This window comes from Vollenhovia emeryi, unplaced genomic scaffold, assembly GCF_000949405.1.
Source record: "Vollenhovia emeryi isolate VEMERY1.0 unplaced genomic scaffold, V.emery_V1.0 DF939121.1, whole genome shotgun sequence".
NCBI classification, from domain to species: domain Eukaryota; kingdom Metazoa; phylum Arthropoda; class Insecta; order Hymenoptera; family Formicidae; genus Vollenhovia; species Vollenhovia emeryi.
The window spans coordinates 2,673,489-2,690,661 of NW_011967245.1; the positions used below are offsets into that span (position 1 = coordinate 2,673,489).

Here is a 17,173-nt window from a genome sequence, read left to right on the forward strand (position 1 = left end):
TGTCTTAGGCCGGCCTACCGGTGACCGCCTGGCGATCGATATTGCTACGCGCATATCTCGCCACGCGCTCGAATTGGGCAGTAGGCCGGCCTAAGACAACGATTTTTAATAATTAATTACTCGTTAATTATTACGAAAATTGCAAAATGGTACAGGACTTTTCCATTCATCTCGATCCGTTCTACCTTCTCAAAAATTTTGTCGGATATGGAAAGACTCACCCTGTATATACATTATCAAAATTCTTCGTAAATATGTATAGAATTATTTGCACTTATTTTTATAAAATTCTTATCATTTTTAACATACTTTCGAGAGTTAAATTACAGATATCGTAATACTTTGCTATGTTGACCATGTACAATAGTATAACTTTAATAATTAATTATTCGACCATGCAGACAATCGTCTTAAACTTTTGCATGGAGGACAGATTCCCATAGACGAATATTTTCTATAAATTTGAATTTATTTTCATCATCTTCATTTCAGCAACCATCCTCCTTAACAGAAAATATTATCTACATTATTTTTTCCGATAAAATCTTCGATTTTTAAGGGAATTATTTTTGTAGAGAAGATAGTTTTGTAGAGAAGATACTTTTGCAGAAAAGATAGAAATCATTACTTTTGTAGAAAAGAGGTATTTTTATAGAGCAACAAAATATTCGGTTCAACTGGAACTTTTTTGCCTTTTAATTTTTCGGCGAGAAAAATAACGGGCCAAGATCAGACCGGGACTCGAAACTTCCGTTTGCCGGGCGAGTGCTCTTCAAACTGAGCTAAACAAGCCTACACTCGAAATCTTTCTCGCTTACCTACTTTCTCTCTAAAAGCCGATCAGTGAATTATCACTAAAAACAGTTATAAGTATATCACTGCGATTTTCGGTAGTAAATTTATAACTGCGAATCGGTGACTATTCACTGGTTTCAGTGATAATCCACTAACTTTTACAGAGTTATTCTACTGAATAACTTCACATTTTTCACATATGGAAAAAATACCTTGCTAAATCAAATTGCTAATCGAATCCGTGCCCCTGAAAATTACTCGAAATTCGTGGGCCTAATTTATCGAGCCCGCCGATTACGCTCGACGATAAGCACGCGTCTCCGTTAGTCCTGTATAATAGCTGTATTTCAATTTTCTTCTCCATCTTACGCGGCGACAAACGGCACCCAACGGGTTAAGATAGATGGACCCTTAATCTTAATGTCTCCTCGGCCAAGTGGCTGTAAGGATTAACGCGGCGATTTTCCCCCAAAAGTTCGCGCAGCTTACCGTCACCTCTGGCGGCCGATCTCGCCGTCTTCGTTACGGCAATCCGCTCAAGTAATTAAAATAATTAAAGTGCTTGAAGAGCCCGAGAGGGACCGGAAGCTTTACGACCGATTGCAATTCGGTCCTGTTCCCTCGCCGAGGCGCGTTTCAACATTAATTTCACGACCGAGGCGGACGGTCTCGAACCGCCAGGAATTTCTGAGCCATTCTGCTCTCCATCTTTCATATCCGAGATGAGACATTCTGTACTGCGGCGAAGTTGCGTACAAAAATTACGATTTTAAGATTTTTCACGGTTTTTTACCCAAGTTCGTTCTGCGGGCAAATGACGTACTTAAGAGTAATCGTCACATGCAATTGGTAAAAAAACAGAAACATACAATTGTAAAATATAAAAAATGTACTATATATACACGGAGAGATCGATATGGTTACCACAACCCCAATAAATAGTAATATTTGGGACAGCTATACGGACTTTACCACGCGGCGCGCGCGCTCGCGGTATAAACTATTTATTTTCCACGAGAGGCAGTTAGCACCAAAATCAGATCTTTGTGTTTTTGAAAGCACTATATCTGAGGACTCTTTTAGCACAGAATTCATTCGAACACCTAATTCTCTGACGTCGTTGTAACGCACTCTTCCACGCGGCGCGTGCGCTCTCCTGACAAATTATTTATTTTCTAAGGCTCTTTGTTAAATATTTCAGGTATGTTTGTGGTTATCGTAAAGCACCTAATTAGCACTTAATTCTGGTGTATTTATTTTGTATGTAGGGTCACTCCATATATTTTTGGGGGTATGGGGGGTTGCAGCTTAATGGCAAGCTGGACCCCCCCATTTTTTACGTAATTTCCTGCTAAACGGTTTGAGCACTAAAATTCGGACTGCGGCACTAAAATAGCACCTAAATAGCACTAAATTTTTGACCTAGTGCGAACTTGATTTGCGATGGTGGGGGGTCCAGGTTAATAGGGGTCAGCTATATCTGCGGTTGTCATATCCATAAGTAGTGGAGACAACCGCATGCGCCTTGTGCAGCAAACTTAGTAAATGTTGCAACAGCATCTTGAGATTAGCAACTTGACCGTTAAAGACCGCATTTCTGTGAAGACGCAAAGGCAGAAGACCGATCGCTATGGTGGAAATTAAATAACCTTAGGAGTAAACGTTAACGTACGAGTGCAAGTTTTCTTCGCATGTTCGCCTCGATATTTTACATCATCAAATAATTGTACGAAATGGCTATTTCTAGGTGCTAGAATGGTCCGGCGTGTCCCTGATCGATCGGAGTTTCGAGGAGGTGCAGCAGATAATCGAACGGACCGACGACGTGGCGGAATTGGTGGTGGAGCACACGACCGAAATGTAAGTCGATGCATACAGTAATATCACAGTGAACAGACACGAGCGTTAATAGATTTAATCGTAAATCGATTCTCTGTATTTGCCCCCCCGCGTTTCCACGGCACTCTCGCAAAGCAGCACTGGGGACTTGCTGGACGATCCGCAATCCGGAAAAACACCTACAAATTTGGGCCTGCTGATGGGTGAGTACCGGAGAAAATGTGCGCGAAAACGCGCGAGTGCCCGAGTAATGTTACCGTGCTCAAATATTTCGCAAGTTTTCCCTAGCCGGGATTTACAGGAACAATCCCCGATCATGCGCCATTAACGTCGAGATGTCGATTTTATACAAACTCGCGAGTAATTCTCGATATCCAAGAAACCGCAGTTTATCGAAGATCGATACAAAAGTTACAATTTCGTTGGGTATAAAATTTCATTACATAGTTTTCGCAAAATCGACTATCGCTCATCGATTCTCGTGCCCCAAATACGAGCTCTATGAAAAGAACGTCACATCCAGGAACAATACCGAACCAGGTATTACGTTATTCTCTGCCGATTTGTAACGCGATACGAACGGCCGTTGTAATATGTAAAACCGACTGCATTTAGCTAATCCGAGGTCAGCGGTGAAGATTAGTTATTTCGAAAGCGGATCCGTCCTGGAGAAAAGAAAACGTCCGAAGGGTGGCAGTCGCGTGTGGATTCGCCTGTATGCATCGTCCCAGAAATAAATGACTCCGAAGTAATACGAGTAGTGATTTTTTGTACAAAAGATAAAAAAAAGCTCCGTGGCATTCTAGGAAACGAGAATGGCCTCTGACCGCTGACAGGATTTCGTTCTGGCCTCGGAAACATAGCCGCAAAATGAACAAGTACTCTCGAATCGCTGAATATTTGCTAAACCATCTGTTCGTTACATTCGCGCGTGTTAAATTTCTGCATACGAATTCAAAGGGTACGGAATTTTTTTTTTAGAAATAATCCGCCATCAAAAAATAAAATCGCTTGTGCGAAGTGAGGAAACAATTCTCAATTATTATCACCGTGGTTTATCATTAAGAATCCTTGTGCAATTCGACTTTCTACAAGAAATTTTTGAAAAACTATGCCTCGGCTCATGAGCAAGTTAAAATTTTCAACTCGTCACAGAGCAATTTAATTACCGTATCCACAGAAGTGATTAAATTCTCGCCAACGATGACGAGCTGGAAATCTTCAACTCGCGGGATTCGAAAGCTCGTGAACAACCGATAGTTTCGAGCGGCTCGTTTCTTCACTCTCGCGCGGCGAGAGGAAAGCCCCGGCCACAGAGACTCGTAGGCGCTATGGAAAAGCAGTTGCGGGAGCGACACGTGTCACTGATACGATGCATTTTTGATATGTTTTTGCAGAAACCGAAACGGACAAAGCACCATCGTCGCCGACGCGCAGGAAACTGCCAAAGACGCCGGTATAACGAGTTAATAAGTTGACACCTACACACACTGACCGTTTCTCTCTTTCTCTCTTTCTCTCATTATCCTACACGATGTACACGATGTACACGATGCATACGCAGACTCGGGGATAAGCACGCTTATAAGCCGAGAATAAGAGCGTAAGAAAAAAGAAAGAGAAGAGCAGGGGAGCAGCTGAACAAAAAAGAAACCCAGGATGCGTCCTCTCGCGTGGTCTCTTCTTGCTTTTGTATATAGGTATAATTCGTTAGCCGTACACAAACACGAACTGATTGTGCACACTTGTAAGCGTGAGATGTGTACAGGCAGGCGTGACGTATGTGAAAGAATGCGTGAGACCGCGGGCTTTTAGCGTCAACGTGCACAAATCAGTTAAAGCGAGCGAGCTACGTTATGTGCTGAAACGCACCGCACACGTTACGGACACGGTTTAGAAAAGAGCTCTTGTTAATTGTAAATCCATTTTAACACCCGTACGGATCGACTTTGGCGAGCGAAAAAAAAAAGCGTTCCGCAACAAGACTGACGTCTTCGATCTTTCGTCGGGCCGTTCATTTGCATCAATTTAAATAAGCCGCGCCCTTCTTTCGATATTTTACGCCAAGAAAGAGCGATCTACCTCTCATTTGCATATGTATGTATTACGTACTCTGTAAGATTTTAAAATTGACGCCAATTCACAATTGCGAATTGGGACTTTAATTGGCCATGCATATTCTCCGTTAATATAGTTTAACGCTGGCGTTAACCCTTTGAAGCATACATTTTGGTATTGAGGAGTTTTTTGTGAAACTTTGTATACAAGGGTTTGGGGGTCGCCGATTACGAATTCGTTATCAGATTTTCATAATTAAAAACTTAAAAAAATGACACCATTAAACAGCAATTCAACTACGCTAAGAAACTTTACTTAGATATTATTAGGATCCATAAAATCTAAATTCCAGTTGAAATTCCAGATGCTGAAAGACTTGAAAACTTAAAAAATGCACGTACTTTGCATCCGCCATTTTGGGTTGGCCATTTTGAAAATCTGCTATCAGATTCGTAATGAGCGAGCCCGAAAACCCCTTTCTGCAAAGTTTTCAAGAAATAATCTTAAAAAAACTTGGTCCGAAAAAATTGCTGCTTTTGCATATTGGTTTATTTCTAAAACTTTTACAATAAACATTAGACACTACTCGACTTTTTATGTTCTTTTATCGCTAAGATACCCCAAAAAATGCAAAAAAAACCGACTTAAATGAGTCAACTGGAAGTTAAATGGCCAAAAAGTAAAGTTGAGGTGGTAACGTGGGTTACTGCCGTACTTCAAAGGGTTAATGTAAAACGACTGCGCTGAGCTTTCGTGATGGACGATGCCGCGGACAGATTTCGTAAAATTTTATTTTCACCGAGTTCCCCTGAATTTCGTCTATCCCTCAATTCTTCTGGTCTCCAAACTCGTCGATAATACCTGAATCACATCCTAAATTTTATCTTTCGGTAGGAGACTCGCGGACCGGCAAGCTTATCCGACCGCTTTAGTCGACGGTCCTCGAGAAAAGCTGACAAAAGTCGAGTACTCGACCGAGCCATTATTCGCGAAAAGATGTAAGGCCACTCGAGTCAACGCAGCTCAGCCATTTTTTCCCCGGTGAAACACAATGCGACACAATTCTACTGCGCATTTTCACCGATTATGCGCGAAGACTGCTACATGTAAATATTGTACGTACGCGCCGATGTAACGAATTACAGCGATGTCCCCCCCCCCCCTTCAGTTTTCTCGCAAAGCAAAGCGCGTCGTTTGCGTTGTCGCGGTCGCTTCGGGTAAGTTACGAAGATCGCGCCGATGACGAAGGGGAAAAAAGTCTGTCCGATAAAAAGCGGGGATAATCGAGAATTGCGTAGAAACTTACTCTTGCCAGGGTGTTGCCAGAGAATTAGATAATTTCAGGAGAAAGAACCGCGGGATAAAAATCCAACTCGATTGACCCGTAAATATATAGTGAGACAGTAGCGAGATAAAGTTTTTGATCTGTAGCAAAAACTTACTTCGAGTTCGCGTGATTTTAGGGACTCCAGGCACAAGGGTGTAATAGAAGTTATCGTAGCTCTCTAAACTTTCGGAGAAATGGAGATACGAGACTATCGGTCGCGTTCTGCAAGATATTAGTCGGAGGAAACCAATAGCGCGAAAAAGTTATCACGATTCGAGAAAGCTGTCGAAAAATGTCGCGATTCGTAAAATATGTAACAGCGTCTTCTTTTCTCGACGATTTCGCGCTTATTATGTTACATTATTTATTCTGTTTCGAACTACTTGGAATTATTTCTCGGCGAACTATCGAGGCAATATCGGAATATTTTAGTATGCGAGCAACATACCACCCGAAAGATATTCCATTCCTTCGTCGCGTATTTTCGCAATTTCGAAAGATCGAGATTTTAGATCAAAGTATTCTCTCTATCTTCTTATCCCCCGTACAAAAATTGTACGCAGAATTTGTTTTTCTTAAAATTTATCCTGAAAAATCATGTAATCGCGGGACAAGATGGCATTTTGAAGAACGGCGTTTTTTTTAAACTTCATTATTTCACATTTTAGCGGTAAAACGTATACCAAGGCTCGTATTTATAGTGGTTTCTCAATTCTCGTCTCAAGAGTGTATCAGGTGAGACACTCAGATTGGAGTTTCGTGCCTCGAGACACAGACGGTTCGATAGTTACATCTTGATTAAAGATCAACTGAGACCGCATTCAGCTGAAAAGGGGTCCGATTACTCACCTGAAATTCGTCTTGAGCATGTATCTAAGACAAAGTTAAATATAAGAACTGACTATAAACAAGCTTCAGTGTGCTCTCAGTGCGCACTTGTGCAAGCAACCGAATTCGCTGTTAAATAATACGAAATCTAAAAACTATTTTCTAAAGCTTCCTTGGAGAATCTCTACTGAATCGAGATTACAAACAAATATCAAATTAAGTCTCAAAATTCATCTATTAAACAGTATCATGTCTCAAGACTGGTTTTAGCAGTCTTTCGGCAGAATCGCGACTGTAAATACGGACCTAAGTATAATCACTGCACTGAGAAAAAAAAGCTTCCTCTATGAGGAAGCAAAATTGTCATCGAATAAACCAATCAAATAGTATTTCCAGTGGTTAATTTTTCCGTTCACGTTTCCCGATTAAAATATGGATACATCCGCTGAAATGCAGTGTCATCGGGTATATCCGTTTGCTATTATGCAATTGGACTGTCCAATTATATTTAATCTGACATTTTTCTCAATGTGGTGAAACGGATGGTAAAATTTCAAGAGACTTCTATACAATTCTACGAAAGGCCGCGTTGTCCCACGATTACACAACTTTCAGGATAAATTTCACAAGAAAACTCTCTTCGCGTACAAAAAAAAGATAGTCTCGCGAGAATTCGACGATCATCACATATCGCTAACAGCATCAGCTGCGCGGGATTTAGTGCTGATTACTTAAATTTTCCTCGCCGCCTGTTTCACCGATTTCACTCGTTATCACCGCACGATTTAAATACTCCGACGGATATCTTGCCAGACGTGAAGATTTAAGCAAGGGTGAACGGGAACTCTTATCGCTCGCCTAGCAGCTGTAAAACTTGCTCGAATTACCTGTCGGGTGAAGTTTAAGGGCAAGACTGCGCTAGTAAACGAAGCAACGCCCGCAATTTACAGATTCAACCAGTGCCGTGAATATCCGATGACACGCCGCTGGAACGTTCCGGTGCCGCGATACGTGTGACGCTCTGATGGCACGACACGCTGTTTTCCAATCGATAGCGGCGATCCCGGCCACTAGTTTGAATACCCGAGCAGCACCCGCGAGAGAGAGAGAATCTCGAAAAATATGGCACGCGTATGTCGCAATTATTCCACCGAATCGCACTCGTGCGTCGAATGTCACGCGTTCGCGCACGGCCCGCGCGTGGTTTGAAGCTACTCGATATTCGGGGCAGTGGCTCGCGAGATGTTTGTATGGATCCGCGTAGTTAACGAACGCGCGTCGCTGAAAGCAAACGTTCGGCGCTTATGTGATCGCCTGACAATTGTACAAAATTTAAAGGGGCCGCACTTTTTATAAGGACGCGAATCTTGAGCAGATACATACAGATACGTACGTAACTATTAACGATGTCTTTTATATTTAAAAATGTGAAGAGTAAAATGAGCGAGTACGATAACGCGCTGATATACGTTCATTTATAATTTCACGCGCGTACTTAATGCCCGCATCAGACTAAGCGACTCGCGACTGCGATTGGCTAGGCAGCCATTAAGGGGATCCTAAAGCAGTCTGTTTTATCGACATTCTTTGTTAGAAGTAATCTGTTAATTGGCTCTATAGAAACGCAAAACTCTTTTGTGGAATTAAAGTACGCAGCAAAATCTAGACTATGCTGGTCGACTTTATATCAAAAACGAAAAAAGATAAAAATTTTACTAATTTGTGGTACACGTAAGGACAATATTTGCTCGATACAAGAATTCTACAATAAATATACAGGGTGTCTTAAAATTCGCGAATCAAAATACCATAGCAAGAAGGTTCAGAACAGGCCAATCATACATTACGGTTGAACGAAAACCTGTCCGTGAGTCGCGCGTCGATAGTGTTAGTCACTAACCCTTTTATCTAAAAAAAAACTACTGCTCGGAACGAAAAATGGCAAATAACTTTTTAATTTATTTTTTCGACGACATTCTTGCTATGGTATTTTGATTCGCAAATTTCAGGACACCCTGTATATTTATTGTAGAATTCTTGTATCGAGCAAATATTGTCCTTACGTGTATCACAAATTAGTAAAATTTTTATCTTTTTTTTCGTTTTTGATATAAAGTCGACCAGCATAGTCTAGATTTTGCTGCGTACTTTAATTCCACAAAAGAGTTTTGCGTTTCTATAGAGCCAATTAACAGATTACTTCTAACAAACTTTTTAATTTATTTTTTCGACGACATTCTTGCTATGGTATTTTGATTCGCGAATTTCAAGACACCCTGTATACGAAACGAGACCAGCGTACTCTAGGGACAACATATAAGAACAATATAGTGCAATTAGAATGAAGATTAATAGCCTAGAAAAAAAATTATTTCTAATAAACGCAAGTCGAAAACGCCAAGTCTAGAAGAGAAAAAGAGCAGTATGGCGTGTAGAAATAGTTGCGGGCTTTTTCAAGAGAGATCGCTGCCCTAGAATTCGATCCAAAATCTCGGTCCGAGAAATGTGTAGCCAATAAAATTGCTGATTTTTCGTAAAAGCCGCAAATTAATTGGCCATAAATTTCTCGGACCGAGTAAAACTTGGAATTAAAAACGTCGATAACTGGCGTTTTAATCGCATTCGCGAGTCGCTCGTGTGATACGAGCATTAGGCGACGTTCGTTGAAACGTAAGAATCCCGAGTATCATTGACGGCACTGGTTTCTACTGGCTCTTATCGATCGTAGGACTTGTCGACGACGCGACCCCGAGAGAAAATTTATTAGTACGTTGTATATGATCCCCTCTAGGCCATACAGCAGCACTCGTACAATCACTAGCAGAAATGCGCGTTACGGTGTACGCCGCTTCGTTTTCTTCGACGCAACCGCGGGGGTGTTCCTTCACGCGTGCCACGATATTTCACGAAGCACTTGCGAAAATTGACAATTTCTATTCGGTTACTCGACGTATGGTCGCGCACTCGCAAAAATGAGCCCAACGGATGTCGAAGGGATTGTTAAAAAAAAAAACTTGTTACAAAATTGCAAATTTTATATTACGTTGCCGAGAAGAAAGTTACTCTATTCGCTCGTTATTGACGATTAACGTCACTGTAGATATTAATAGATCGGTATCGACTTCGTTTTATCCGTAGAAACGTATCGATAAGGTGTAAAAGGGGGATTGAAATTTCCCGCCGCAACCAACCGTGGGAATCCATATTTTCGTTGACGGCCAGCTCTGCCGTACTCCGGAATACACTCGACGCCGCGAGTTTCAATTTATTTCCTCCCCCGTTACCCGAGCGTCGCGTGTCGACACGCAGAATTTCGAATGCTACCGAGACCTGTCGCATGCTAAAATAATTTAATCTATTAACGCCGGAACCCGGACGGCGCGCGTTTCGCGCGGCCGTCAACTCGCTCGTCCTGTACCGACGCGCGCCGCCGACTCTCGTTCCAACGCGGCGCGCGTGTTTATCCTATCGGCCCTCCCAATTAATTATCGCAATCGGACACGACAGATGAATCGGCCGGGTGTGTAATTACATCGATCAATCGCGAGCTTACGAACACCTCCGTCCCGTCGGCTTCGCACACGTAGGGGCTGCGTTCGGAAAATCACCCGAGCGCCCCGGCGTATCATTTTATTCCTGCCGACAATCCAAATCGGCGCGCAGTTTAAAGTCGAAAAATAGACGCGGAGACGTCATCTTTATACGACGTTATTGCGACAAAAATTACCACATGCCTCAGTGGTCGAATTGGCGCGACGCCCGCATAGAGCAGGGAAATCCAAGTTCAAACCCTGGCCGAGGTGATATCTTTCGCAATAAATTTTCTGTATTGAAACACTGGCCGATTAATGTCGACTGAAAAGCTTCATTATCATTTTATCCTCGTTTAACATTCGGTGAACAAGGATAAAATAGTAGAACACTGTCAGTTCGTACACAAAAGCCACATAATTTGTATATTACACAAATGTTTTCACGAATTGACAGTTCTAGGAGCAAAAGGTGCCAAAAGTGCAGAATCACTCTATCATCCCCTTAAACTTTTGACTATTTTAACTACTAATACTAATTTTAATATTGTTTTATTGGAGCCTGTTTTTACCTTTATTTACGATACATTACGCACTTTGGTGACATTCCCGAACGCAGCCTAGGAAGGGGAGGGGTGGGGGAGAGCAAATGCTACGCGACACCGCAACCGATTTCTGTCTGAAGAGAAAAGCTTTCGTACAATCAATCGTAGAGAATCGCCGTGTGAGCAGACCGTATGCTCATATCGCCTCGCCTCCGAGGATTTTCACGAAAAGTCGCCCAGTTTTCGCGAAGAGTCAGCGTCGGTCGCGAGATTAGACAGCTGAGAACACGAGTGATTGAAGTTTTGACGCATAAAAAAAAAAGTTCGTTGTTAAATTCTCGCTCTATCTAATATCCACGGGACGTCAAATGTTACAGTACGTCCCACATGTATATGTAAATAAAAGATAAAATTTCTAATGCGACGCAATTGCTGAATTTGATAAAGGGACGTGATTTTTAGGAAATTTATAGAGTAATGGAATCGTTCGCTGCGAACTGTTAATACGTGTGCGTTTAATTGAATAGGTGTTATTGCGTTGATAAAACATATGCCAGTTAATTCAGGAAGCATGCGGGATCTTTTGCATACGAGACAATTTTTACTAATTAGAGCTGCAATCCTAACAAACAAGACCTGTTAACAATGGAAACGATAACGATGACAACAGCGCCAGGGTTGGCTGGAAAAACCCAGGGGGTAGAAATACCCATGGTAAATTCCAGTTTTTACCGTCCCGGACTTTGTCCAATGGAATAAATTGGCAAAATTATGAAAGCAACTGATACTTAATTAAAATATATTTATATAAATATTAGTCATTTTCATAGTCTTTATGAAAAAAGATGTTTGTTTTAAATACTAAATCGTAGATATTAATCACTATTTTAAAAACCCAATATAAGTTTTTAATTAAAAAAATTGTTTTATTGAAACATATTTTTAAAACGAGAACTTCGGAGATACTAAATTTTACATTAATTTTTAGTCTACGCGGGAAACAATACTTTTTGCAATGTTTCCTAAAAGTTTTCTATTTATCTTATCGTTTTTAATAGACCAGTTTTTGCCGGTTTTTTTCCGGAAAATACCGATTCTTACCACTGGCATGGACTTTATCCAAAAAATGTGGAATTTTGCCAACCCTGAACAGCGTTGATTACTATAAACCAACAGAACACCCTCAGAAAGGATTTCTCTTACCGAGACAAAAGTATTCTTGACGCATTTATATTTCTCACAGCCTCATTTAGTATAAAAATAACAGAATATCAAAATAAAATCAAAAATTCTTATTCTCCTCTATCGAATTAAAAAGGATTGACTTACTATGTATATTGAGACAAGAATAGCTCATATAAACGCAAGTTTATGTATTCTTGCGCTTAGAATAAATTTTCCCTCCATCTTGGCACCACGATATTCGACAAAAGACGATACTACCGTTTTATTCTAGATTTTACAATTTTTCATTCAAGATTAAAATATTCCTGTCTCTGTAATAAATACAATTTGCGATCCTACTGTACGTTACATTGAAGTGTAATAGTATGGGATCCGGACATTTTATCTGTGGGTGAACGTTTCACATAAAAATGCTCCATAATTTTACGGACACGCGCTAAAAGACAAATACATCCCCCAATCAACGTTGCAGCAACCAAGAGTGCGAAGAAATAAAAAAATTAATCCCGCAGATTCTTGTGAAAGAAAACCGCTAATTTTTCTAAGACTTCTCGCTGTAGGTTTAAGAACGTTTTATATAGCGATAGCCCTCTATTTTTAACGATACTATACTGCTCTCCATACAGAGTTTCATTTCAAGAGCCAATAATTCAGACCCAGTGCGATACGTCGAGGATTAAAGTCTCCCCTTTCTTCATTGCAATCGTGCATACGTATCGTGAAAGTCCTCTCGCGATCACTCGTGTTTCCAAAATACTTCCTCGTTTTTCTCGAGACGGCGAACGGGCGGAAGCGGAAACTCGCACGGCTCCTTAGATAGTAACGCGAGCTTCGAGACGTAGAAGCCGATTGTAAAGCGCGGATCAACACAGGAATGGAATCTAGTGTTTTTAGCGCAGTTTTAGGTATATTTGGGTGTTTTGATAAAGTACTTATCGAATTTAAGAACTCTTTCCCGATCGGCGTAAATCCGCGACGCGAGTCGAAACCTGGTTCGAACAACTTCGCGAATTTATCTATCGACAAAAACCCGACCGAATACGTGCGTTTGTCTTCGACTTCCGTTTCGTCGCGTGAACGCGAACGATTAGGGGACGTTGTTGCTTCCTTAAACGAGTTTTGAAAGGCCGAAGAGCCGCGAGAAGCTAAGAAGACTCGTCCAGATTTCGACTTCGTTGCCGTCACTCAAGCCGGATCCGCAATGCGCTCTTCGCGTCCCGAAACACTCTATTTTTTTTTAAGCCAATAAATACGTTCGAAAAATTTGTGCAGGTCGACAAATTGTACCGTGTATTATCGGCGAATCTTTTTAAGCGTATCGATTCGCTCAGACAAAACGCGAGTGTTTCTAGCCGCGAGGAGCACATTGGAAATCGGGCTTTGCGATAATTGACGCGGATTCGCCCGGAGATATCCAATAAATATCAAGCCCGTCGTCTTCGACCGGCCGTGTAAATATCACTTAATCTACAGGCTAGAACTTTGTTATGGACCGCTGTGTCTCTCGCGGGGGATTTTTGCAGTTGGACCAATAAAAAGTCCATATAATGGAATATAAAGCTTGCTCGAGCGCAGTTCCGCGCGTGTCCGGCACGAAACGTTATTTATAATGCGCTAACAGCATGGCGGATCGACTCCACGATCCACCTCCACGATTCCGTTGCTTTCACGAGCGCCAAGTAAACGCTGTAAATAAAATTAAAAAATTCGGAAATTTCGGATTCACCTCACGCATATTCGCGCACACCCCTTTTCGGTCTTGCGTTCGCCCTTTCAAAGTACAATTTTCAAAAACGTTCCATTCAACATTTTTATCGTCCCTTTCGATCTTCGTTAATTTAATATTTTGAAAAAAATACTCGGAGCGAGATATTTCCCGGTGAAAGCAGTGTCTCGATATGACGTGCGATTGCATATGCAACGGACGATCCTCCGATTCAGCGCTTTCCGCCGGGCGCCTGCGCGCCCTTCGCTCGAGCAGGCCGTATATCAAGACCCACAGATTTCTACCTTTATGAATGTTAAAGCGGTCGGACGGTAACCGCGCAGATTTACCGTGCGCGTTTAGACGAGAATTATGTGTTTTAAATACCGACTATCTCGAGAATAAGACTAAGATTGCTGCGACGCTTAGACCTTAGGCGCTTCCGACAGTTTCACGGCGCGCAAGCTTTCCGAGTTTCTCTCCAACGCCGCGCCCTTTCTTTTCTCATCCCCGGTCTTCGCCAGGTGGACGAGGCGGACATTGGCGTCGACGCGTTCGTCGAAATGTAACCAGGAGTGCGGTCGCTCACCAGCGGGAGCGCAAGTGCGACGCCCGAGATCGGTGAACTTTGTTGATTGCGGTATCTCGAAGTACCGTAAAAACAAAAAAACAAATTAATCGCGCGCCTGGAAAATGGCCGCGAAAATCGCCCCCCTTTTTTTCTCTTTTCAAATCTTTCGACGTCTCCACGGCGATTTGATTCTGCAATTCATGTCGGCCGCGGGGGAAACGCGAGGCCGAAGGGAATGTTCCATTCCCGGAACTCGCGCCGACGTAATCCGACGAAAAATCACATGCAGCACTCACCTTGATGTTCCTCGGTGCCGATGCTCGCCGATGCTCCTCGACGCACTGGATCGCGAGACGCACGCGAGATACACGCGAGATACACGCGAAACACACGTGAGATACACGTGAGACCCACGCGAAGTCTTTGAATGGACGACGACTTGACGAGATCGACGGACTCTACCGCGAATAAAGAAAGGCACCCGTTATCACGTTCAGATTATTATTCGATACTTTACGAGGGTGGATCCCATTGGCACAATTTTCTGATAGAATGCGAGTTTACTCTGTCTAAATTAACACGAAGTATTAATTCGCAAGTGTCTTTGAGCGCACACGAGAAAAAACCTCACGCTCTAATTAATCGTTATTAAAATTTGCAAAAGAGATGCTACTTCCACGAGTCAATGGGCGTTTTCTGTTGCGAGACTAGTGAAACTGGTGCGATAAATTAGGTAATTGTAGACTTACTATGCGAGTCCTGTAACGACGGGCAAAAGTTAAAAGTCGTCCAAGCTAACGCGGCAAATAACAAATCACGAATGTCCAACGAATCACGAATAATGTAGCCCGATAGCTTGAAACGTATCGAACTTCCACCGATTCGCACTGCCGATGCTCTCGACAGTAAACAGGAACGTGAAGCTTGCGTGAACAATCGCGAAACGAAACGCGAAATACGCCGACGAAGGCGACAGGATTTTAAACAACTCTCAACAATTTCGTTCTCGAGACTTCGGTGTAAGAAATGCCACGGGATCGGTAAGATTGTAGAGTCCCTCTGGCTATTCTTCGCGGACTGGACTCCGCTTCGGCTCCCGAAATTCGTATCGAACGCGAAACTTGCGTGGATATCGCGAGACGTAAATACACCCTTGTCACAGTCGAGCGGGAAAAATTGTTACACAGCCGTAAATCACATCGGTTTCCCCGATTAGTCTCTCGACGCTCCCCGACACTGAACAGACACGCAACGCAGCTCGAGACGTCCGGCGAGAAATTCGTACCAGAAAACGCTTCGTTACTCGCGCTCGCGCGACTCGACGTGTACACGCCGGGACGACCGCGAACAAACAGAAGAGCGAAGCAACCCCCGAGACTTGTTGCGTACACGACGCCGCGCGGCGCGACCTTGGGTCCCGGCAAAACTGCGGGGAACAACGCGCGGTCGAAAACAAGGAAAAAAACCAGAGATAACGGCGCGCCGCAAAAAACAAGCGACGCTCGCTAACGGGCGATCTACACGTAAACAAGCGCGGGCCGCCGACACCGAGAGACTGCGCGAGCGAAATTCTCGCTTCAATTAATCCTTCGACGAGCGATCTCGATTCTTCGCAGAAGTGCTCTGCGAATGGACGCGCGTCGCGATACGTGCCGGACTTTGTGCCGGAAAGCGGGATCCTCTCTCGACGACCAATGGCCGACGGAATAGCCCACGCCTTCGAAATGCTCGAACGAACGAACGCGTCGCGACTCACGCGAGGCTTCGCGTCGAAAAGCGGATCCTCTCGACGACCACTGACCGCGACTACCGTAGGCTAACGAGAACTGACCGTTTCGACAATCACGATCCTCCTTGGCGGCCGCCGTCAACCAGAGACGCTCGGGCGTCACAAAACGAACGTCGCGATATGCGCGCAACTTCGCGTCGAAAAGCGGGCGCTCCCTCGACGACCAATGGCCGACGGGACGACGCGAGCAACGGCTATTGTAGGTAAACCAAAAAAACTCACCGTCTCGATCCCTCGATTCTCCCGGTGTCGATCAGAAGCGCCTTCGGGAAGCACGGCGTACGAGCCCAGCGTCGTCGTCGCGTGCGAAATGTTGGTCGAAAAGCGATCCTTCCAATGGCCGCCGGCCGGGCGAGTCGCCGAACGAAGCGCGTACGTCGAGACATCGGCCGCGCGAGGGACAGATCGCTTGACCGCATCGAGACGCTCGCCGGACCAACGGACTCGACGCACCCCCGAGACTCACCCGCGCGCGAATCCACCCCAGGATCGGCGAAGAGGACGCGGAAACTTCCGCGACTCGCGACAGTCGTGACTCGCGCCGGCGATCGCGCTGCGTAGCGAACAACTGAACGCCGAACCGAACTCGATCACGTGATCGCAGCGCCGCGCCGCTCGGCTCGCGCGGCGCGCGGGAACATCAAAAAGCGCGCGAAGACTCGTTTCACTTTGCTTCCTTCGCTTGAAGGGAGAACGTTGATATTATCGAGACTAGTTGCAACGCGAAGTCGAGATCGAGCCGTCGAGCGTCGAGAGTGAACACGGAAATATTTATATCGAAATAATAATACTAGGAGGATCCTAAAGTCATCTTCTTTACCGACGCATTCGAAAACAGTTTCTTCACGCTTGTAAAGCTTTTCGTTGGCTTTTGTGCACAAAATACTAGGATAAGTTGCAGGCCGCAGAACAGCAGAACATTTTTACACTCGAACGTTGGTTCGATTTGGAATATTCGCGCGACGTGTCAGAGGTGATGAGCTTCATGCGAGCGATCGTGT

The 17,173-nt window shown here is 43.7% G+C and overlaps 1 protein-coding gene across 6 annotated transcripts in view; it reads left to right on the forward strand.

Annotated features, from left to right (window-relative positions):
* Window positions 1–17,173, forward strand: part of LOC105570226 (regulating synaptic membrane exocytosis protein 2) — a 178,968-nt gene that overhangs the window by 134,208 nt on the left and 27,587 nt on the right. For all 6 annotated transcript variants that reach the window (XM_012027275.1, XM_012027276.1, XM_012027277.1 and 3 more), the window contains exons 13-15: window positions 2,543–2,655; window positions 2,773–2,837; window positions 4,032–4,090. In XM_012027275.1, coding sequence (XP_011882665.1) covers window positions 2,543–2,655; window positions 2,773–2,837; window positions 4,032–4,090 — 237 coding nt within the window. The remainder of the gene's footprint in view (window positions 1–2,542; window positions 2,656–2,772; window positions 2,838–4,031; window positions 4,091–17,173) is intronic.